General features: G+C 33.5%; 1 protein-coding gene and 1 non-coding gene across 2 annotated transcripts; both read left to right on the forward strand.

The window, feature by feature from the left end:
* The first annotated feature begins 11,299 nt into the window (after window positions 1-11,299).
* Window positions 11,300-12,617, forward strand: LOC132295989 (pectinesterase-like). Its single transcript, XM_059794246.1, has 2 exons — window positions 11,300-11,615; window positions 11,911-12,617. The coding sequence occupies exons 1-2, from the start codon at window positions 11,300-11,302 to the stop codon at window positions 12,615-12,617; spliced, it is 1,023 nt and encodes a 340-aa protein (XP_059650229.1).
* A 10,040-nt stretch (window positions 12,618-22,657) lies between these two features.
* Window positions 22,658-22,736, forward strand: TRNAH-AUG (transfer RNA histidin (anticodon AUG)). Its single transcript has one exon. It is a non-coding gene; the product is annotated as a tRNA-His (tRNA).
* The last annotated feature ends 2,918 nt before the right edge of the window (window positions 22,737-25,654 follow it).

A 25,654-nucleotide genomic window follows, 5' to 3' on the forward strand; every position in this document is an offset into this window, starting at 1 on the left:
AGGATAACTTGGTATTTTGAAATAAGTTTGGAGGGTATTTTGAACTTAAACAATAGTTTTCAATGTATATGTAATTATTTTGTTTAAATCGACCAAATTGAAAAATTAAATTTTAAAATAACGACGTTGGTAGGAATCCGAGAGGTAAGTATTTGAGGTCTCGCTTTTGAACCGCACTCTTAACTTATATAGTGCATGTGTTGTGGACCGATACTCTAAAAAAAAACTAATTTGTTATTTAGGACTCTTAAATTTACTTAAGTGTAGTTTTTTCAAAAAATAAATAAGGAATAAAATAGAGTTTAGACAACTAAATCATTTCTATATGCAAATTACATTTATATGTTGGAGAAGTAAATCACTTTTCAATGTAAAATATTCTTTTCATTTATTCTCGATTTAATCATTTTGGATCCTCACTTTTGTTCGGTAAGAAAATTAAAGCTAGGATTTCAATTTCAAGACATTCTTAAAAAAAAAAAAAAATTATAAAAAAAATAAAAAATAAAAAAGGCATCCAAGGTTAACTTATGGAATAACCATTGCATTCCCTATTCTCAACTAAATTTTTAGAAAAAAGAAAAATCAAGTACAAAAGTTATTGACATCGTCACCGCCACCACTGTCATTAATGCCATTGTCGCTAACATCCACCATCACTATGGTTGCCTTCCACCATCATTTCTTTCTCATTCTTGTTCCATTCCCACCTACATTCCTGCATACCAAACTTAGCCTTATGTAAAATAATTACATCATACTCATGTAAGCTTATAACTCCACTAACTACTCCTCTTTTTATTTGTTTATTTTTTACTTCTTGTAGATGCAAGGTCAATTACAAACATATCATTTACGTTATTTTACAAACATACAATCTAGTGTTTAGGTTAGAATTAGCATTTTGTATGTGTGTGAGAGTGAGACTATTATGTATGGTACATTTTAAAGAAATTTTGAATCATTACTTTGATATATGAAATAAGTGATTATAGTGGTTGTTAGTAGATATCATATGGATGTGATCACATCTCACATATTAATTTTACCAAAGTTTGCTCTTATTTAATATGGAAACACTTAAAAGTTTCTAAGCCAACAAAATAAATGCTTTTCATTTCTTGACATATTTTGCCCCCACTAATTCTTTAGTTGAGCTATGAACTTAAGAAAATTCATTTCTCAAAGCTAGGCAAATTTAGTTGGCTACTCTTATTCAGACTAGTATGTTGGTTATCACGAAGTCAGTCGACCGATCTCAAAGGACGAGTCGGTTACTGTGATGACCCTGTGGGCGGGTGTGCCGTGGGCGGGTGCGAGAGACACTGTCAGGCTACCACACTGGCGAGCTACGGGTGCACAGTCCCACATCGCCTGGGTAGAGGAAAGGTGAAGTACTTATATGTAAGTGTGTCACCTCCAATTGGTATGAGGCCTTTTGGGGTGAAGCCCAAGAGCAAAACCGTGCGGGCTGAGACCCAAAGCGGACAATATCATACCATGTGGTGGAGCGGGTCGTTACAAATGGTATCAGAGCCTGACCCAGCCGGAAGTGTGCCGACGGGGACGTCGGGCCTCCAAGGGGGGTGGATTGTGATGACCCTGTGGGCGGGTGTGCCGTGGGCGGGTGCGAGAGACACTATCAGGCTACCACACTGGCGAGCTACGGGTGCACAGTCCCACATCGCCTGGGTAGAGGAAAGGTGAAGTGCTTATATGTAAGTGTGTCACCTCCAATTGGTATGAGGCCTTTTGGGGTGAAGCCCAAGAGCAAAACCGTGCGGGCTCAGGCCCAAAGCGGACAATATCATACCATGTGGTGGAGTGGATCGTTACAAATGGTATCAGAGCCTGACCCAGCCGGAAGTGTGCCGACGGGGACGTCGGGCCTCCAAGGGGGGTGGATTGTGATGACCCTGTGGGCGGGTGTGCCGTGGGCGGGTGCGAGAGACACTGTCAGGCTACCACACTGGCGAGCTACGGGTGCACAGTCCCACATCGCCTGGGTAGAGGAAAGGTGAAGTGCTTATATGTAAGTGTGTCACCTCTAATTGGTATGAGGCTTTTTGGGGTGAAGCCCAAGAGCAAAACCGTGCGGGCTCAGGCCCAAAGCGGACAATATCATACCATGTGGTAGAGTGGGTCGTTACAAATGGTATCAGAGCCTGACCCAGCCGGAAGTGTGCCGACGGGGACGTCGGGCCTCCAAGGGGGGTGGATTGTGATGACCCTGTGGGCGGGTGTGCCGTGGGCGGGTGCGAGAGACACTGTCAGGCTACCACACTGGCGAGCTACGGGTGCACAGTCCCACATCGCCTGGGTAGAGGAAAGGTGAAGTACTTATATGTAAGTGTGTCACCTCCAATTGGTATGAGGCCTTTTGGGGTGAAGCCCAAGAGCAAAACCGTGCGGGCTCAGGCCCAAAGCGGACAATATCATACCATGTGGTGGGGTGGATCGTTAGGCCTCATACCAATTGGAGGTGACACACTTACATATAAGTACTTCACCTTTCCTCTACCCAGGCGATGTGGGACTGTGCACCCGTAGCTCGCCAGTGTGGTAGCCTGACAGTGTCTCTCGCACCCGCCCACGGCACACCCGCCCACAGGGTCATCACAGTTACTTCTGTCTAGAGCTCAATCATATGGACTATCTTAGCAGGACCTTTATTAATCAGTCGACTCTTTTTATTTGAATTTCAAAATATAGCGGCTAGTTCACCAATTCCAATGTGTACAAAATGTTTCTAATGGTTGGGGACTGTAGAACTCTGTAATGAATATTTGTAAGAGAGATCTACCATTGTTCATATACTTGTGTGTGGCTCGAATTTTATGTGAAGTCTTGGTTCAACCCAAAATGATAACCAAACTATCCTTGTAAAAAAAGGACATACCGATGAGTGATTGTTGAAAGTTAGGGATGACTCATCCTTCATGTTGGTTCTCGACACTTTTGTTACGAGAACTTTTTACAAGTATGAAAATGAAACATACGGTGGAAATAAGATTTAAAAATATATATATAATTGAAAAAACGGACACTTATTTTATTAATTGACATATTTCAAACAAACTTAAATGAGATTCGTGTAAGGTGTTGTGGGTTAAAACTATTCTAAACTGAAACTAACACTACAACTGTTATGTTTTTCACCAACGCTCAAAAATGTAGGTGGAAGGCTAAAAAACGCTGGTGAGTCCAGAGTCGGTAGAGCATTAATTAAGCATTTACCAACGCTTTTTTAATGAGCACTGGAATTAGCCATTTACCAGCGCTCTTTTAATAAAGTGATTATCCTTTTTTCACCAATGGTTTTTAAAAAGCGCTGGTGAGTCCAAAGTCGGTAGAGTATTAATTAAGCATTTACCAACGCTTTTTTAATGAGCACTGGAATTAGCCATTTACCAGCGTCTTTTAATAAAGTGATTATCCTTTTTAAAATATATATATAAATATATATATATATATATATATATTCTCTAAGCTTTTTATGATTCGCCAGATTTATTTTTTTATTATTATTATTATTTTTAAGCGGATCTACGAATAGTTTAGGCATACACACAAAGCTCATAAACATAAAGCATAAATTTTTATTTGATTCCAATAGGAATCCCATGAGAAAATATCTTTATTATACATTCCACAAAGTTGCATCACTCCCTAAAAAAAGGAGAAACCGGAAGAAAGAAAAAAAAGAAACAAATGAGTAGATTTGCAACTGCCTCTGGCCCATCTTTGACAAAAATAAAAATCAGCCAATAACATAACCAATTCAAGAATCCGAACAAGTAAATAGGCATGAATTCTGTACAATACGGGTAGAGCTAAAAAGGGAGGTTTTCAGGCTGCAGCTGAAGCACACCACTGGGCTGCTGCCTTCTCAATAGAAGGGAAACTGATCCAACACTTGCCGCTGCTGCCGTCCCACAAACTGAAACAAAAAATGCCACAGAAAACTAAAGTACGATTCTTATCATCATCTGATAAGATGTCCATGGCACTCCAAAAGATAGTTTCTGTGTTCACTTTCTCATCATCGTCATTTAGATCCAATTTTGCCATCTATAGCCAAAAAGAAAATAATGTCACGTGCTTAACATTGAAAGAACCAAAATTTGAGAAAACAAATACTAAAGATTATCACAAACGGATAAAGAAAAAATAAAAATAAAAATCGAAGACAATGAAAACAAGTTTGAAGCAATTGGAAGATTTCATTTTTTCCAGAAGGAAGTAACCAAAAGGTTTAAGATGTCATTATGTTAAATCTTAAATGGAACATGAGTGCAATTGATCCCTGTTTGCAGTGGATCACCACATATGTAGTGTCAAGAGTCAGTGCACCTTTGATTTATATAGATAACTTAAATGACATGACTGAATTAATTCATTCAGCACATATACTTATCTAATAATACTTGTAAGCAAAGGCTATATGTGAAAAAAAAAGAAAAAAAAGAAAAGAAAAAAGAATAAGGGACAGTGTACAAAACATAGATATACTGAACTCTTTCTCAAAATGGACATTTTAATACAAAAAGAAACTGTACCTGCATTGCCAGAAATTCACATTCTCTTTTGGTGAAGGATTCCCCTTTTGACACTGAAACCATTAAAGTTTCAACTGGATACATTCAATGAATGATCTTAATTAAACACAAGTCATCTCTCACAGAATTGCAAGAATATGTAACACTTAAAAAACTGTCTGTTGCTTCTCATTTAGATGCTTTTTAAACAGCTGAAACTGTAAGATTTATTGATATCTAATGATTGTTAGTAGCTGAATGACACTTTGACATTAAACTCATAAAAAAGGACAGATCAAACTTTTTTCCGAAATTATGGGTTCAGTCTAATCCTCTCTTTGGTTAATAAGAAACCAGATGAAAGGAAAGGAAAGGAAATGGTGCCACACCAACTCAACTAAGATCAGTCTTGTACATTTACTTGAGGGAGTTAAACAAAAGAACCTGATGTTAATTTATTTTCACTCTTTTTTGTCTCTTCCCCTTAGTTTCCTCAAAACTAAATAGAGCTAGAAGGAAATGACAAGAAGCAAATAGGAAGTGATGATAAGAGATACATACGTTATACGTGGAGAGAACAGGTGAATCCAAGAGCTCAGCTGGGCTTAACAGGGAACAAAAAAATTTACATTATTCAACCATTAAAGGATCAGCACATATTTATAAAATAAAGAAAAATAATTATAAAAAAACCATTAGAGAATCCTCAATGAAAATTTTACTAGTTTTTTTTCTTTTTATTGCAGAACATTTAACATCAGCACATTATCTGACTTTTCGCTTTTTACCAAGATTTTGGGCAGACTACTGTTGCTTAAAGAGTCAGAAAATGTGCTGATGTATATCGCAACTGATTTTGACAGTAATCTGAAACCAAGAGTAGTGAATAGTTAACATCAATTTATATAAATTGAACCAAATATGAAGGCAAAAAAAAAAAAAAACTCAACCTAACTGCCAATATGAAACAAGTAAAGCCAAATGAAAGAGTTTTTGTTCTTGCCTTCATTTCACAGAACACTCTCCCCCTCCCTTCCCACCCAGCAAATGAAGGGAAATAAAAAAATAAAAAATTCAACACCCGATCCAAATCACAATCTAATGCTATTATATGTCATTTGCTATAACTGAAATTCTTTAATTAGACTAAGGCATTTTATCAAACAGCTCAGACGTAGAGTCAGTAAAACTTTATTTTAAAGACATATATTGAACAAGAAACCAAATAATTTTTTTTTATTAAAAACTCATACACTATTATTTTAGACCAGCATTACCAACAACTATTTGTTGTATTGATAAATTAATAGTCATAAATATGTATTTAGGGTGCAGATCATCTACATATATACACAGAATTTTTCAGCAATTAGCATTAGCATCGTGCCACATCCAAGTGCTTATGGACTTCTGGGAGAATTTAACCCTCAATTTCAACAGAACTATACAATGGCACTAAGCATTCCAACAAAAACATGTAATTAAAATCCAGAAATTACATCCAAAGGAGAACAATGAAGAAGAAAAAAAAAAATGTGAAACCAATCTTACAAGTCGCAACTGTCCACCACAACAATTATTAGAAAAAATAAAAAATTAAACCGTTAATAGGAGAATAAAATCTCCAGCCCTTTGCCAATAAATCAATCAAACAGAACAATGTTAAGAGGAAAAATGAGTAATCCAAAACAGCTTTATATAAATTACAATATATATACATATATAAGCAATGAATGTATGAGCAATCAATTTTAAGGATACAACAAAGGGCCGTCGACAAAGACCCTGATACCAGTGAAGCTCCAATCCCCTCAACAGACTCGTCCTTGCTCAGCTTTTCATCCTCAATCACAAACTCCTCCAACCTCTACAAAAGAACTGAACATAAGAATTGAAAAGGAATAACTAAAAACACAAGAAAAACGAGCAAAAACAGTTCCAAAAACAAGAAACTTCCCAAGAATTGAAAAAGAATGAATAAAACACAAGAAAAAGAATCAAAACCCAAGAAACAAATAAACACGTTCAACATGACAATCCATACGATTAACAGCTGAAAATCAAACACGTTCATAAGAAACGCATTGCAAAAGAAAAGAAGATTGACAGGAAATAGGAATACATACCAATGCTATTTCGTCAAAGTTAATATATATATATATATATATATATGTCTGTATATATATTAACGTTCTACATGATTTAGTACACTAGGGCCATATGATAATCTAACTGCAAGGGAGATCCATGGTTGAATAAAGGGAGTGACGATATTATATTGTATCTAAATTTTTACTTTTGAGGTATTGTTAGACGGAAATGACTCTAATTCTCTTATTTTAACTTGTATCTCTCTCCAAATTTACAAACTAATAAAATTTGAAAATTCACAAATCAATTTGTAAATTTGCGAAATGTAAACTACATGTATTGCTGGAGTAACCTTTATATTTAATTTATGTCAAATGTATAATATATATATATTTTTTATTAAATATACATTAAATTTTATTTGAAATTGCAAATTATGTATATGCATTATCAAATTTTAATTCGCAAACCTTAAATTTTTTTAAAGCTATACATTTCTAATATTTTGGTGGTTGAGGAGTGTTATTCACTGTGCGACTCACATTGGTTGATTTTGTAATTTTGAAAAATCAGTTATACACGTTTATATATTTTTGGAACTATAAAATTTTAACTCTTAGAACCAAATTACCCTTTTAAATTATTTCATTTATTTTCTATAATGAATATACCTAATAACCTTCTTTCTTTTGTACATATATTCAACTTTATTATTATTATTTTTTCTTTTCTGGATATATATATAGCAACACTTCATTATTTACTCAAATTTTTTGTTGGGTTCAATTGTCTTGTGTATATATATATATATATATATATATATATATATATATATGTTCATTTTTTTTATTGGGTTTTATGTAATTTAATTGAAATAATATTATGAGATTGAGTTTTAATTACAGTAATATTATAAAATTTGAGTTTTGGTTAATATGTAAAAATTTTCAATTTATTCACAACATGGTTAACTATTATATACATATATATATATGTGAACAAAGAAAAGTAAAGAATTGAGGGGAAAAAAAATTGAGAGAAACAGTGAGAAACCATTGTCGGCAAGCATAAATAAAATGTACAAGTACAATAGAATTAATTACAATTTTTATAATTAATTTTTCAACCAATTAAAGATGGAACTGTGTCACTTGTGTGACTGTGAATAATACTCTCTTTGGTGGTTAAATTAGAAAAAAAAAAAAAAAAAAAAAAAAAAAAAAAAAAAAAAAAAAAACAATTAATGAATGTGATTAAATTAATAAGTTGATTAATCATGTTTATTGTTAATTGAAAGAGTTTTAGAATTAATACCGGAGATTCGGCTTATAACTTCGCATTAAATCTGGATCCAGTTACATGTGTTCTTTCTACTAGAGCAAGATGTATACGTTGTTTATGTCTATGTTTGGATTTACCACTGTTCCAAGGATTTTATGATCATATGGAGTAAACTCAAGGTTCTTCTACCTTGCTCAATTTTCAATAAACCAATCACATTTCAACGAGCCTCGTACTGGCGTAGCAAGGAATTTTCTTCGAGTAATCTTCAATAGCAATAATAATATATATATATATTTATAAAATTTGAACCAAACAATATATATAAAAATTAAAATATTGATTCATTATATTTCTATCCCGTCAATTAACTATACTTAAAAAAAAATCTTTTTCTATGAATTAAGAATAAAATATAAAAAAATAATAATACAGTTACTTAAGGTCCTAATATATCACATATGTAAAATAAAAAAAAAAAAAAAAAAAAAAAAAAAAAAATTCATGATAAGAGTGAATCTATGATTTCATTGATTTGGGCTGCAAATAAAAACAAATTATAACTCTTATTAGAGAATAATAATTAGTAACACAATTACACAAACTAAATTTTGAAAGAAGAACAAGTCCTAAAATAATTTTGTTAGTAATAACTAATAATTTTTTTAATTAAAGTTATAATATCAAATAATAATCAAATTATATATATACAGTATATATCAAATTTTAGAGGGAGAAATTACACAAATATTTCCATATAAAATTTTAAAAAAATAAAAGTTAAGTGGGGGCAGTTGTCCCAACTTGTCCCTTTATGACTACGCAGACAACATAGGTTTCACAAGTTTTTGGGAATCCTATTCTGTTCCAAATTTTAATAAACCTACTAATATATAAACATTACAAAAGGAAAATGTTAAAGTATATAATTTATACAAATTTGATTTTAAATAAAATAACTCATATGACTTATTGTGATCTCATAAGTGCCCCACTAAAATAATTTTTTTTTTTACTATTCTACCCACTAATGATCCATTTTAAAATTATATACTTACAAAATTTTGAATTTCCCCTCAACATTTTTCGTTAAAGGTTGCTCCCTCTCCCTCTCGTAGAAAAGTTATGGTTCTGTTCCTGGTATATGCGACAAATTAGGATTTTTCCGGGACTTTTTTTTTTGGGGACTTTGGCTTATTTAAAATTGTGAGATTTAATAATATTAATTCATATCTTAAATTATTTATTATTTTGTTTCTTAAAAAAAAAAAAAAAAGTCAATTATTCTAATTTTTTACTTTAAAGGAAGCGTGTTAAAATTGGGTTAATTTCTATAATACTATAAATCATTTAGTTTTAACTTTATTTTACGGAAAAAAAAACCGTATATCCGTGTAAAATTTTCGAGTGGGACTAATGTTATACCCACTCAAGTCCCAAGTCACTTTGTTTATGAAAATACACCCTTGGGACATGTTTGGTACGCGTTTTGTTAGTGAATTGATTTTGCCATTATTTGATGTAAAAAGGCAATGGGAAAAGGTGAAAGAGAGGGGTAAGTAGAAATGTCTTCTTAAACATCAAACAACTTTTAGTGAGACAAGTCAAAGTTAAATGGGATAATAATGTCTTTTTATAAGTAAAAAAATGGTCTTACACAACTGAAAATTAATTTTGAGAATGTGAGTGAAAAACACATTAAAAATTTGTAATGTGAGTGATAATAATTTTCAAAAAAAATTTCAATGTGATAATTGACCAAACTTAAATTGTAATGTGAGTGATAATAATTTTTTTAAAAAATTTCAATGTGATAATTGACCAAACTTAAAAGGTGTCAATAAAATTAACTCAATTTATTAACAACCACCACAGTTATTTATCGAAGAAAAAAAAAAAAAAAAAAATCAAGTTTATATTGGTGGTCTCCAAAACATAATGGACATACATCAATTTGTTTGCATAAAAATTGAACACCATGTGGTCCATGTCCAAATATAGATGTACAAAGTGGCTTGTCATGTAGCGAAACATATATATTAGAGTGAAATGTGGGGGTTAAAAGTCTCTCTCAGTTTAGTGCGACCCAATAAGTTGTGCTCACTCTGCTAGCTGTATCATCCCATTCTCAATCCTTTTCCGGAGGATCCATTGAAAATAATGTATTGGTAAACTTTCTGGAATGTACAATGCAAACTTCAATTGAAATGAACAGTCACATGACATCACGTGAATGGATGACTAAGCAAATAGTGGGCCACATGAGTCGGAACTATTTAACTGTGACATGCACCCAAAAAAATTCTCCAAACTATTAGCCATTTGCAACAAACTCCCTCAAATAAAAATAATAATAAAAAAAAAAAAACCCAAATTATGAATTTGTTGTAATTAAAGACAATCTGGCAAGAGACTTGATCGGAAAAATGAAAAAACAAAAGTACCCTAACAAAACAGAGGAGCCACAACGGGTCTATGAAAAAAAACAAAGAAAAAAGAAGAGGAAAAATCCAAAATTTTTAGAATTAAACCCACAAATTTACCCAAAATGGAATGAATAACTGCTTCTAGACTTTGTGGCCCGTATATGAGTTTTTGGAATTTTTGTTTTTCGTTTTTCAATGCATGTGTGTCCTTTTAATTAGGACGTAACCACGTCACTACCACGTCACTTCAACAATAATTCAAGATACGAATATTAAATTGCATTCATGATGCTAATTCTTTTTGAAGAGTTAAGACTAATTACAAAACTATAACATTTATTTTGTTTTGACTTTCAACTATATTAATTTGGGAAATTCAAACAAGAATGATGGACTAATAAGGATATAATACTTGGTACCTTAATCTCATTAAAAAATAACAAATATTTACAGCTAATTTAGTTATAATTTTTACTCCTAATTTACTTTTATACACTCTTTGTACCACATTAAGTGTTTCATCCTTGATATTATAACTTTTTAACATCTTTAGTATTATATAACATTTTAAGACTACACAGATGCAAAGCAATTATAAATTTTCAGATAGAACAACTAACCCACAAAGGAAAGAGTAACTAATATGGGATTGATATGAAAAATATATAGAAAGGGATTAAAGAAATAATTTTTGGGGTTACCTGGATCCTTGTTTCGAGGTAAAAAAAAACAAAATAAAAAGAAGAAAGAGAAAACAAATAAGGAAGAAAATCAGAGCAGTAATATGGAAATTACATATATATTTTAAAGCAGAAAATTTCTTTCTTATTTGTTTTAAAGCAGTAAACCATCACTTCACTTCCACCAACTTCTATACCATCGCTCCCTTAATTCCATCACTCCCAACTCTGCTGTTGCCTTCCACCACCGCCGTCAGTGTCGCCATCGCCTTCCACCACCAACATGGCCAGTAGTTTACTTTGTTTCATTTTGTTTCTTGCCATTCCCATTTACATTTCAGGGTATAAAACTACATTTGTGGTGTCAAAGGATGGGAGTGGAGACTATCGTAGCATCTCAAAAGCCGTTTCTGCAATACCTAATTCAGCTTCGGCCACATACATCATTCACATCAAGCGGGGAATTTACAACGAAGCAGTAGATGTGGGTATGTATAAGAACAGTGTCGTGTTCTTGGGAGATGGAATTGACAACACCATAATACAGTTCAATAAGAGTACTTCCACTGGTTTTGGGACAGACGAATCGGCCACTGTCAGTATGTGATCACTATCCCATCTCTCTTTCTTTATAAATGTGTGCGCTATTGATCCACGAATCAGATATTAAGCTGATAATAACATCTACCACACTATTTTTTTTTTTGGTATTTTTTTTTTTGGGTAACTCGGGGTACTCGGGAATGCACGAATCCTTAGGGGCCCAGCCACCAAGAACACCAATCGGGGACTCGAACCCCAGACCTAAGGCTAATGAAGCGCCTCATGACATGTGTATATTGTGTACATGTAGATATAGAAGCGTGACGTGTGTCTATTAATGTGTACATGCAGATATAGAAGCACAACATTTTGTTGCAAAAGACATCAGCTTTGTGAATTCCGCCGGAGTCAATGCCGGACAGGCAGTTGCTGTGAGAAGTGTAGGCTTAAATCATGCATTCTATAGGTGTAGTTTCAAAGGATACCAGGACACTTTGTTTATGATTTCCGGCAAGAAATTTTTCTACAAATGCAACATCTTTGGAACCCTAGACTTCATCTTTGGTGACGCAGCCATCATGTTCCAAAATTGCAACATATACGGGAGAAATCCAAAGAATGAAGGAATGCCCATTATTGTTACAGCTGAGTCAAGGGGTATAGCAAATAGTAACACCGGAATAGTGTTTCAGAATTGCACCATTACGAAGGCACCGGATTTTGGACTATCGAATTCTTCTTTCAGAGCATTTCTTGGACGGCCGTGGCGAGAGTATTCTAGGGTAGTGGTGATGGAGTCTTTCTTAGGAGATATAGTAAATCCTGCTGGTTGGTTACCGTGGAATACCAGATTGGATCATTTGAGCTACGTTGAATATCACAATAGGGGTCCCGGAGCTAAAACTAGCGGCCGGATAAAATGGCCAGGTTTTCATATTGTGACCAACCCTAGGCAAATGCTCTATTTCACTGCTAAAAATTTCATTGATGCAAATGACTGGTTACGTTCGACTCGTATACCTTTCATTCCTGGACTCATTGGAGATAAATTGGATTAGATGTTAGTTTTATCACCCAACAAGGGGAAGGAGGGATGAAGGGTAGGCCAGGGGTTAGGCCGCCTGAGAAAAACTTTTTCAATACATTTAATATTTCGTTTTCGGTTGATTAATGTATTCTCTCACATAAATAAAAGTGGTTTTATTTTAATTAGTCATATTACTGTATATCAGTATCTAATCAATTAGTGACATCGTCACTAATACAGGCACAATTAAAATTTTCTCCATGCCCTAGCTCCCAAATTTTGTCAAACCTCCTGGTATGTATTTATGATTGTTAATAGTAATTTTGCATTGAGAAATTACATTTGGACCCCAATTTTTTTAAAAAAATCTTATTTATGGTACATATTTTTGGTTATTAAAGGTAATTTGTAATAGATATTACTATAGTAACCATTGCCAAAATTTATTAGTTCTCAATTTATATCAATTTTTAAACCGTGTTCTTAATTTTTAATTTTATATTACTAATTTGACCCTCCCAAATTTTTATTTCTGGCTCTGACCCTAGTGTGGTGATTTTTCGACACTCAGTGCACTTATCGCCTTCCTTAAGCTGACACTTATGGCCTTCCTTAAGCTGAATCGTTTAAGGGGCAAAATAAAAGTTAATGTGTACTGTAATCAGATATGGGTCCCACTCAATTGACACTTAGCTAGATTCAGTTAGATAAATAGGTTAGTATTTGTTTTGCTATTTCTTGAATAATTTTAAACTTTGCAATAATTCATTTTAGGATTAATTACCGTGACACCTCTTTAAATTTGGTCAAATATCACATTGAAATATCTTTCAAAAATAATTATTATTCACATTATAAGCATTTAGTCCATTTTTCACTCACAGCCCCACAAATTACTTTTTAGTTGTGTCAGACCACTTTTTATTTGTAAAAAGACTTTGTCGCCCTTTAACTTTGTCAAAATTTCCTTTAATCTAAAGAATTATTTTAAAACCCAAAATACCAAGCCTTTTTCCCAAACAAAATAATGATCCAATTTAATTACACACATTGGGAAAAAAAAAATTACACACATATTCATATATATATATATATATATATATATATGAACATATATGGAAGATGACAGTTGAATTATGTGGTCACATCATGGTTGACAATACCAATGACCGTGAGGGCATACTGCATCAATTTCTATTCAAAACTTAATTGAAAATCCAATTCAAGTTCATCCAATTAAAAATCTCTCTCTAACCAGGACTATAGAGAGAAAACATTAGCGTATATTTAAGTTGTTGCAGTTAAGTAGTTAGACCTTGGGTTGGGCCAACCGGTCCGCCTTCCGGAGTGCATCGGTCCTCTCGTTCCTTCTGTCTGCTATGCGCTCCTGGCACGACCAGCTTCTTAGAGGGACTATGGCCTTCCAGGCCACGGAAGTTTGAGGCAATTACAGGTCTGTGATGCCTTTAGATGTTCTGGGCCGCACGCATGCTACACTGATGTATTCAACGAGTCTATAGCCTTGGCATGTTGTCAGAAAAATTGTCACTGTTTCAAGCTTCCTTGCCATGTCCCTTCGCTACCTCCACTCCCATCACCGCCTCACTACATTTTCTTCCTCTGCCACTTGCACATTAGGTACAGGCCACCCCTTTAATGGCGGAGATCATACCCGGTCAAAACTCTTGGGATAAAGATGATAATCATCTTCTCACTTAAGTTTCTATGCTACTATATCCTTTACAATCTATATTACATATACTTATATATTATGATTGATTACTGTGTTCTTGTATATAAGAATGGAAGAGATTTTCAATCAGTGTATACATTAAAAAAGCTTATTAGCCTTTTTCATTTCTGTGGATTTATATGTGTATATTGTATATATATATTATATAGGGGTGGAGCCAAAAAATAAATTCAGGGGCACAGTGTAGATAAAAATAAATAAATAAATAAATAAAAACAAATCAATGAAAGATTACAAATAAGAAAAGAAATTAATGTAAAATAATATGCAAATAAAATGAAAAAAAAAAAATTTGAAAGGAAAATGAGAAAACTTTGAAAGAAAAGAATTATAATTTGATTTTAAAACGGAAAATTTGACTTTTTCCTTAAGGAAATTAAAAGACTTTAAAGAGCAAAAGAGAAAAAAGAAAGAAAGAAAAAATCAAGAGAAAAATTTAAAAAATAAAAATTTTAGGGGGACATTATATAGATTTTCTCACATATATATATATATGTAAAATTACAACAAAAAAAATACTATATATATATTATACTTGGTGGAGCCAAGGCAGGGGTAGATACTACAAATTAGTTATCATTTGTTTTTCATGGGTAGAAGTTCAGTGTGTGTGAGGGAGTGAGAAGGTCAATTTAGACCTTTCAAGTTTCTAATATATTAGGATTAATATATAATAAAGAAATGAGGGTACAAATATTCACATCTTTTTAGCGATGTTAGAGACCGAAAAATAATTTGGAGTGCGAGTGATAGTTGTTTTTAAAAAGTGTTTTAATGTGATATTTGCCCAAACTTGAAGGGGGTGTCACTTAAATTAACCCTTCATTTTATTTCTGATACTTATTTTTCTGTTGAATAAATTATTTTATTTGTCGTAAAAAAAAAAAAAAACACAAAAAAAAGGTAAAAAAATTCATTAGTTATGGTATTATGTAAAAAGGGATAACGCAATAGGAAAAAGAAAGGAGTGGCTTCCCAAAAAATAACTAAAAAAAAAAAGAGATTGTACAACTATACAAGAAGAAAATACGGATTAAAAAAATAAAAATAAAAATGAAAATGAAAAAGAGACCGTGCAACCCATAGGCTAGAAAACAAACAAAACCGTTAACAAACAATTTAGGGATAACTTCAAAGTCCAAACTGAAGCATGCAAGAGGGCAAGTTGAATAATGCAACAACAAATAGTTGATTTTTCTTTTATTTTATTTTTTTATATATTTTTTTGGTGCGATTTCAATAAATAACAAGAATTTTTAGTCAATAATAAAGTCTTTCTTCTCGGAATTTCCATGTTTTTTCAAACAAGTTTTAAAGTTTGACTTGCCAATGATTGAACCACATGCTGCACATGCACCATACACATAACTAGCAAATATGAATAATGAAGGTGTGATTCGAAAATGAGTACGGCAGTTTTTATAATTACCTTAATAGATAGAGTTTTTGTCACGTCAAGCCTACTGTATAGACTAGCAAAAACATATTTTATATCATTTTCCTTGAAAATATATTGTTGACAAAATTTTAGGAGTAAAAGCAAACACAGTAGTTTAGTCAAAAAAGCATGTTTATTAATAAATTTGGCATAATAATAATAATAATAGTATATGATTTGATGATCATGACTCGGACAGGCTCTTTACAATCATCATTGCATCAAGAGATAAGTCACCGGTGAGAGTATTCATCTGGTTCAAGGCTTTTATGCAGTGTTCGTCGCAGGTTTCAGAAGCAATAGAAGCATTGACAGTGAATCTTCCCGCGTCTCCATATCTCCCCTGATCAAAATTTGACAAACCTTCATCGGTTATGCCAAAATAAACTTCGTGATATAAATCTCTACAGTCCTCGAGGTCTTGCTTGTAACCAGGGTCAGTTGCAGTACGAAGCAGTTGGCTGGCGTATAATGAAATATCAAGGCACTTTGTTGCTGTGATTTTCATGGCAATCCTCACAAGGCTGGTTTTGTTACTGGCAGTGATGCTTCGAGGGTCTGATGATAAAACTGAAACGCAAACATCGGATTCTTAAGTGGTTTTGCAAACAACTCTTATTAGAGACATGTCAGCTGAGACGAAGGATTGACTGAAAAGAAAAAAAGAAACCATCAAGAGAGAGATACAGCTCTCATGACTCACCATTTCTACTTCCCTTCTTCTCTACCAAGGTCGAGAACGAAAGATAAGAGAAGGAAAGATAAATACGTAATATTTTGACAATCATACATGTATTTATAGCCCTGCCTTTCCATATTACTTGTCATTTTTAAATTAATTATCTATTTTCTTAAAAAGTTATAATAACAAAAGATATGGTGTGGACTACCATATTATTATGTTACTATATATCCCTGTCGCATTATATGATTTGATGATCATGACTTGGACAAGCTCTTTACAATTATCGTTGCATCAATAGGGAAGTCACCGATGAGAGTATTCATCTGGTTTAAGGCTTTTATGCCGTGTTCGTCGCAGGTTTCAGAAGTAATAGAAGCATCTGCAGTGTCTCTCCCCACGTCTCCATATATCCCCTAATCAAAATTTGGTAAACCGTCATCTGTTATGTAAAACTCAACTTGGTCATAAATATCTCTACAGTCCTCCAGGTCTTGCTTGTAACCAGGGTCAGTTGCGTTATGAAGCAGTTGGCTGGCGTATAATGAAATGTCATGGCACTTTGCTGCTGTTATTTGCATGGCAATCTTCATTAGGCTGGTTTTTTTACTGGCAGTAATGCTTCGAGGGTCTAATGATAAAACTGAAACGCAAACATCAGAATACAGGGTGGTTTTGCAAACGGCTCTTATTAGAGACATGTCAACTGAGACGAAGGATTGACTGAAAAGAAAAAGAGAAACCATCAGGAGAGAGATACAGCTCTCATGACTCGCCATTTCGGCTTCTCTTCTTTTCTACCGAGGTCGAGAAGGGAAGATGAGTACGTAATATTTTGATAATCATACATGTTTTTATAGCCCTGCCTTTCCATATTAATTGTCGTTTTTATATTAATTATATATTTTCTTAAAAAGTTATAAAAATAAAAGATATGGTTTGGACTACCATATATATTATTATGTTATTACCTCTATCCCATTATAATGGTCCAATTCTATACTTCACACTTTTTAAGATAATAAATTTTATTATACTTCATTAGATTGGCAAAAGATACATGTCCCAATCTGCCCTTTCCTTTTTAAAGGTTCTGTTTTTGAATCAATCCAAAAATGAATGACTTTCAAGAGACATTTAATGGGGTCCACCTATTTTGAGATTTTAATTATTTTAATCTTTTAGGGAAAAATTGGGGATATAATAAAAAAAGTAGTGTATTGATTTTTGAAATGTGACAATTATTATGGGACAGCAAAAAAATAAGATAATCAACTATTAATATGGAACGAAGGGAGTATAATAATAATATAGCCTTACCTTTCCATATTAATTGTCGGATTAGTCTTTCCTTTTTGGAATGTAATAAATTAGCTCTTACATTAAAAAAAATTAAAGAAAAATAAATGTTATATTTTCATAGTTATTATTTTTACAAAAATCTCTCAACTGAGTAATTAGTATATTTAAACCTAAAAGAACAATTTAATAATTTTAAAACGTAACACACTACTAATTGTATGTATGTGCCTTTAAAATATATATCATGGAGTGTTACGTTTAAAGGACGAGTGTATATTGTGTACCAAGGTCGATATTTTTTCTACAAAGGTCGATTTTTTTTCTTTTCCGAGTTTCAGCTCATCTGACACAATCACTTGTGTATATTATGTACATGCTAATATAGACATCAACTTTGTGAATTCCGCCAGAGTTAATGCCGGACAGGCAGTTGCTGTGAGAAGTGTAGGCTTAAATCATGCATTCTATAGGTGTAGTTTCAAAGGATACCAAGACACTTTGTTTATGATTTCCGGCAGGAAATTTTTCTACAAATGCAACATCTTTGGAACCCTAGACTTCATCTTTGGTGACGCAACCATCATGTTCCAGAATTGCAACATACACGGCAGAAATCCAGAGAATGAAGGATTGCCCATTATATTGTTACAGCTGAATCAAGGAGTATAGCAAACAGTGACACCGGAATAGTGTTTCAGAATTGCACCATTACGAAGGCACCGGATTTTGGACCATCGAATTCTTCTTTCAGAGCATTTCTTGGACGGCATGGAGTCTTTCTTAGGAGATATAGTAAATCCTGCTGGTTGGTTACCACGGAATACTAGATTGGATCATTTGAACTACGTTGAATATCACAACAGGGTCCCGGAGCTAAAACTAGTGGCCGGGTAAAATGGCCAGGTTTTCATATTGTGACCAACCCTAGGCAAATGCTCTATTTTACTGCTAAAAACTTCATTGATGCAAATGACTGGTTAGGTGCGACTCATATACCTCTCATTCCCGGACTCATTAGAGGTAAATTGGATTAGATGTTGTTTTATAACCCAAGGGGAAGGAAGGATGAGGGGTGGACCAGGGGTCAGGCCGCCCTAGAAAAACTTTTTTAGTATATTTAATATTTCGTTTTCTTTTCTATTCCATCAATCAATTGTATTCTCTCACATAAATAAAAGTTGTTTTATTTTAATGAGTCATATAAGTATATTTCAAAATCTAATTAGTTGGTGATATAACGTCACTAACTGACATAATTAAATTTGCCCCAGCTTCCAAATTTTGTCAATCCTCCTTGTATGTATTTATGATTGTTAATAGTAATTTTGTATTGAGAAATTACAATTGGACCCCAATTTTTAAAAAAAATCTTATTTATGGTACATATTTTTGGTTAATATTGATTATTAAAGTTGATTTGTAATAGATATTACTATTGTAACCATTGCAAAATTTATTAGTACTCAATTTATATCAATTTTTAAATCGTGTTCTTAACTTTTAATTTTATATTACTAATTTGACCCTCCCAAATTTTTATTTCTGGCTCTGACCCTGGTGTGATGACTTTTCGACACTCTGTGCACTTATCGCCTTCCTTAAGCTGAATCGTTTAACGGACAAAATAAGAGTTAACGTGTACTGTAATCAGATATGGGTCCCACTCAATTGACACTTAGCTAGATTCAGTTAGATAAATAGGTTAGTATTTGTTTTGCTATTTCTTAAATAATTTTAAGCTTTGTAATAATTCATTTTAGGGTTGATTTCACTGATACCCCCTCAAATTTAGCCAAATATCATATTGAAATAACTTTTTAAAATAACTATCATTCACATTATAAACATTTGGTCTATTTTTTACTCACACCTCGCAAGTTACTTTTAGATGTGCCAGACCACTTTTTACATGTAAAAAGACTTTGTTGCCCTTTGACTTTGTCAAAATCTCCTTTAATTTAAAGAATTATTTTAAAACCCAAAATACCATGCCTTTTCCCAAACAAAATTATAACCCAATTCAATTACACACATTGGGAAAAAAAATTACATACATATTCATATATATATATATATATAAATGTAGGAACATATATGGAAGATGACAGCTGAAATATGTGAAACTTTACATGAAAATTACTTTAAAAAAAATATATACATACTTTAAATGAAAATAAGTAATTTATTGAATTCTACAAGAAGTTTGCATACAGTTTTTGTGCCCTCCAAGGTCTAATTATGTGGCCACATCATGGTTGACCGTACCAATGACTGTGAGGGCATACTACGTAAATTTCTTTTCAAAACTTAATTAAAAACCCAATTCGAAATCCAACCAATTAAAAATCTCTTTTTCTAACCAGGACTACTGAGAGAAAACATTTAATGGTGTTGTCAGAAAAGTTGTCACTGTTTCAAGCTTCCTTGGCATGTCCCTTCGCCGCCTCCACTCCCATCACTGCCTCACTACATTTTCTTCCTTTGCCACTTGCACGTTCGGTACAGGCCACCCCTTTAATGGCGGAAATCATGGCCAAAACTTTTGGGATGATAATCATCTTCTCACTTAAGTTTCTACGCTACTATTTCCTTTACAATCTATATTATATATAGATACGGAGTATATATTATGATTTAGTACTGTGTTGTTGTATATAAGAATAGAAGAGATTTTCAATCAGTGTATACATTAAAAAAAAGCTTATTAGTCTTTTTCATTTCTGTGGATATATATGTGTGTATACTGTATATATATATAGAGAGGACTGTTTACCTACTCACTATATATATATATATTATACAGGGTTAGAGCCAAAAAAATAAATTCAGGGGCACCACAGTGCAGATAAAAATAATAATAATAATAATAATAATAATAAACAAATCAATGAAAGATTACAAATAAGAAAATAAATTAATGTAATATAATATGCAAATAAAATGAAAGAAATTTGAAAGGAAAAATGAAAGAAAAATGATAAAACTTTGAAAGGAAAGAATTATAATTTGATTTAAAAATGGAAATTTTGACTTCTTTCTTGGAAATTAAACGACTTTAAAGACCAAAAAAAAAAAAAAAAAAAAAAAAAAAAAAAAAAGAAAGAAAAAAAAATCAAGAGAAAAATTTAGGAAATAAAAATTTTAGAGGGGTCTTATATAGATTTTCTCACACATACATGTAAAATTACAAAAAAAAAAAAAAAAAAAAAAAAATACTGTATATATTATACTTTGTGGAGCCAAGGCAGGGGTAGTTACTGTAAATTAGTTATCACTTGTTTTTCTTGGGTAAAGTTCAGTGTGTGTGGGGGAGTGAGAAGGTCAATTTCGACCTTTCAAGTTTCTAATATATTAGGATTAATATATAATAAAGAAATGACGCTACGTTTGGTGTGCAGCAATGAAATGGAATGGAATGCTTATTCCAACCATTCAGTTATTTGGTGTGTAGGAATGGAATGGAACCACCATTCCAATGGAATGAAAATCCAGGGAATGAAAATCCATTCCATTAGTAAACCTATGGAATGGTCATTCCATTCCATAGTAAGATAAAATATTGTTGTAATATTCCTAATAAGCCCTTAATCACATTCCAATAAGAAAAAAATATTTCGCATTCACCAAAAATCTTTCACATTCCATTTTTCATGTTTATCGGCTTCTTTTTAGACGTAATAAGGTCTTTCATCTTCCCTCTCTTCTGAATATACCCAGAGCTGCCATTGACAAAAAAGTTGCAGGACTTTCAACCAAATTACAAGTATTAATTTCTTTGTTTATTTATTTTTGATAAGTAGGTATTAAATCTCTTTTGGACCCTTAGTCAAGTTCATCGTTGGATGATTGGAGAACCTTACTTGATTAGAATTTTATCAAAACTAGAATTTTCAAGAAATCTACAATAAAAAAAATTACGCAAGCACTTGGAAATATTACCAGGTTTTTTTGTTGGGTTGATGATTTATTTATTTCCTTAACTTTATTTGAGTTGATCTTATGATACACAATTTTTTATATATTATTAAGATTGATGTATCATTATATATATATATATATATATATATATATATATATATATATATATTATTTTTTAGCCTTTACATCAATTTCTTAGATTAAATATTCAATCATGGTGAGTTAGTTTAGTTATAATTTTTTTATTTTTCTTTCCTCCAATGAAAAGGGCATTTTTGAGAAAAGGCATTCCCTTCCAGATTTAATGATACTCAACCAAACAATAAAATGGTAATAATCATTCAATTTCATAACGATTCACTGTGTCACACCAAACATTAGAATGGTAACACTCATTCCATTTCATTCTCATTCTCATTCCATTCCAAATTTCATTCCATTCTATTCATACACACCAAACATAGCATGAGGGTATAAATTTTCACATCTTTTTAACGATGTCAGAGAGAGAAAAATAATTTGGGGGTGTGAGTGATAGTTATTTTCAAAAAATATTTTAATGTGATATTTGTCCAAACTTAAAGGGGTGTTACTGAAATTAACCCTTCATTTTATTTCTGATAATTGTTTTTCTGTTGAATAAATTATTTTATTTGTCGTAAAAATAAAATACAAAAAAAAAAAGGTAAAAAATTTCATTAGTTTTGGTATTATGTAAAAATGGATAATGTAATAGGAAAAAGAAATGAGTGGCTTCCCTAAAAATAACTAAAAAAGAGATTGTACAACTATACAAGAAGCAAATACCAACAGGTCAGTAGCTTAGGGGTACCAAGTTCCTACTTCTCAAAGAGAGGTCAGGAGTTCGAGCCTTCGTGGAGGCAAAAGTGCTTTCACATCTTCTTAAGCCGAAATGGCTGGGGAGAGGAAAGGTTCCTTTTTTTGAGGGTACTCCTGGGAACAGATCCAGTGGAGACGGGGTGGGGCCTGTAGCTCAGAGGATTAGAGCACGTGGCTATGAACCACGGTGTCGGGGGTTCGAATCCCTCCTCGCCCACAACCGGACCAAAAGGGAAAGACCTTTCCCTCTGGGGGTAGGGGAATCATGATCGGGATAGCGGCTATAGAACTTAGGTGTGGGTCTTTTGTCGAAATGGAATGGCCTTCACTTTTATTATTTATCATGAATAATGATTCCATATACATAAGAAGCAAATACAGATAAAAAAATAAAAAATAAAAATAAAAATGAAAAAGAGGCCGTGCAGCCCATAGGCTATAAAACAGACAGAACCGTTAATAAACAATTTAGGGATAACTTTAAAGTCCAAACTGAAGCATGCAAGAGAGCAAGAGAAAGGATTTGGTTAATTATTATTTTGGCTTGAATATGAAATTGAGTAAATTAAAACAAGTTGAGTAATGCTGCAACAAATGATTGATTTTTATTTTTTATTTTATTTTATTTTTCTATATATATATTTTTGGTGTGATTTCAACAAATAACAAGATTTTTAGTCAATAATAAAGTCTTTCTTCTTGGAATTTCCATGTTTTTTCAAACAAGTTTTAAAGTTTGACTTGCCAATGGATGGAACCACATGCACCATACACATAACTTTCTTTTTTTTTTGGCAAAGGCAAACAACACAAACAAAAACAAAGCAAATAAGACCACTAAGAAACATGACCAATGACATCTGCCGAAGCACCCAACAAATCCAGCCGAGCCAGATCAAAAATCTGAGACGGATAAGGATGCAAAACACGATCCATCGCCACATCAGACCGCGATAACACGGCCAAAGCATGAGCCACCCGATTAGCCGAACGGCGAACAAAAGTTAAAGACGCAGCAGAAAAGGACCGAAGCGCCATTTGAATACTAAAACAAAGGGATGCAATCTCAATGGGGCAAACAGAAGCATCCTCCACGGTTGTAACAACAACCTTAACATCCGATTCGAAACTTAAACAACGGAACCCAAAGATAGAAGCCCAAAACAAAGCACGAAAACAAGCAAGCGCCTCAGCCATCATCGCCGATGAAGCAAAAAACGGGCGAAATACCACTGCTTCGAGGATAGAGCCCTGAAAATCACGAAACACTGCACCCTCACTCCCACGAAGCAGCTTCAGAGAGAAACAATCATCAAAATTGCATTAATCACTCCCCGATTAGGCGGAAACCAAGAAACAAAAGAAGGAGATGGACCAGCAACAGATAATTTATGGGATTGGGACTTCGCCTTTTGAAACTCCCAAAAACTAGCAAGAGCATGGTCCACCACCTTCTCTGGCTGCCACAAAACACCCTCAAAAACCAAATGATTTTTAGCTTTCCAACTATATCATGCACAAAAGGAAATCAAGCCAAGAGCAACCGGAGGATCCGATGCCAAACCCGCCCAATGTAGCAAAAACAGCCAACCATTTGCAAAGGACCGGAAGGAAAAAGAAGAAAAATCAAAATGAAGCAGAGATAACTTCCAAACCTGCAAAAAATGAGAACAAAAAAAAAAAAGAAAGTGCACAATAGATTCCTCCTCCAAACCACAGCGAGGGGACAAAGGAGAAGCAACACAACCCCGCATCAACAATGCTAGACCAGTAGGAAGAGCGTGATGACAACACCACCAAAGAAAATGCTGCACCTTAGAAGGAGAAAGGCAGCGCCAAACCGAATTCCAGCAAAAAGGTCATCGAACAACTGGTGAAGAATCAGACAAAGACATAGCAAGAGAATATGCCGACTGAATGGAGAAAATACCCGCATGCTCAGGCGCCCAGATTTAAGAGTCCGGTTTATCCCAACGACTAATATGCAACCGTAAAATTTCCTGAACCACCGAAGGGGAAAAAAGATGACGCAAAACACTCTCATTCCATGTCTGGGATTGTGGATGAATCAAATCCGTTACAAAGTGATAAGACACATCAAACTGCAGATGTGGGAGCTTGAAAGGAAGAGCAGGAACCCAATGTAATACCCTTCGATTCTAGAGCCACGGGTGATCAAGTCCGAGTACAGATCCGAGGGATACCAAACAATTAATATGTAAACAAGCAGGAATAAAAATTTAATTAAGAATAAAATAATAATGCGCTGAAAGAAATCTAAAATAAAAATCCTCAAACTTTAAATAATAAATTAATATCATTTAAATCCTTCCAATTCGTACAACTCGGAAACCATCTAGTGGACTCCTAACAACTCCAAATGGATAGTAAATACAAAACCAAAGTCCAAAACTAAATAAGGAAAGAAATCCTATGTAGTCGGAAGAGTAAGTGTCTGTATCTGCATCAACACGATCAAGCTCTAGGCCTGGTACTGGCGAACACCTAAAAAATAGGAGTGTGTCAGGCTCACATGCAAGTTCCAATCTACTACAATCCGTACATAAACCCGATACGCAGAAACATCCTATATAGCTCGGTAATATCTAAAGATAGTCCATATATATATACACACTATAGGGTACTCACTAACTTATAGTCATCACACCTGAGTAGAAGGTAACACGTAAAACGCCGTAGCATCGTCATGCATACCCAGACCTACCAGGGAACGTCATTAGGTCCAGTTATCCCTCCATGCGATATACGCACCCTACCAGTGATCAGGAGACTCAAGCTCGTACCACGGTACCATAAGTATATATATAAATTCCTTCCTAATACTGAAAATAAAGCAAACATCTGTTATGTCGTTCAACCGTCTTAGTTGACAGGACATGCATCCATGTAGGATTTAACTGTTTTAGTTAATCCATTCCTTGTGTATGAATGGGTAGGGATTAGCGTTTTGATATAATCCGTCCCTCCGTATGCCACCATCCCATACCAGTGCATATCATATAAATGATGCAATATTTTAAGTAGTTCATCAAATCAAATCCACGTAGTCCAAATAGTTGATATACAAAATTTAAACAGTTCATCAACTAGCAATCCAAAATCCATCCACATAAC

This window comes from Cornus florida, unplaced genomic scaffold, assembly GCF_030987335.1.
Source record: "Cornus florida cultivar Cherokee Brave unplaced genomic scaffold, ASM3098733v1 CherokeeBrave_3.0.0_Hap2_Chr02, whole genome shotgun sequence".
NCBI classification, from domain to species: Eukaryota; Viridiplantae; Streptophyta; class Magnoliopsida; order Cornales; family Cornaceae; genus Cornus; species Cornus florida.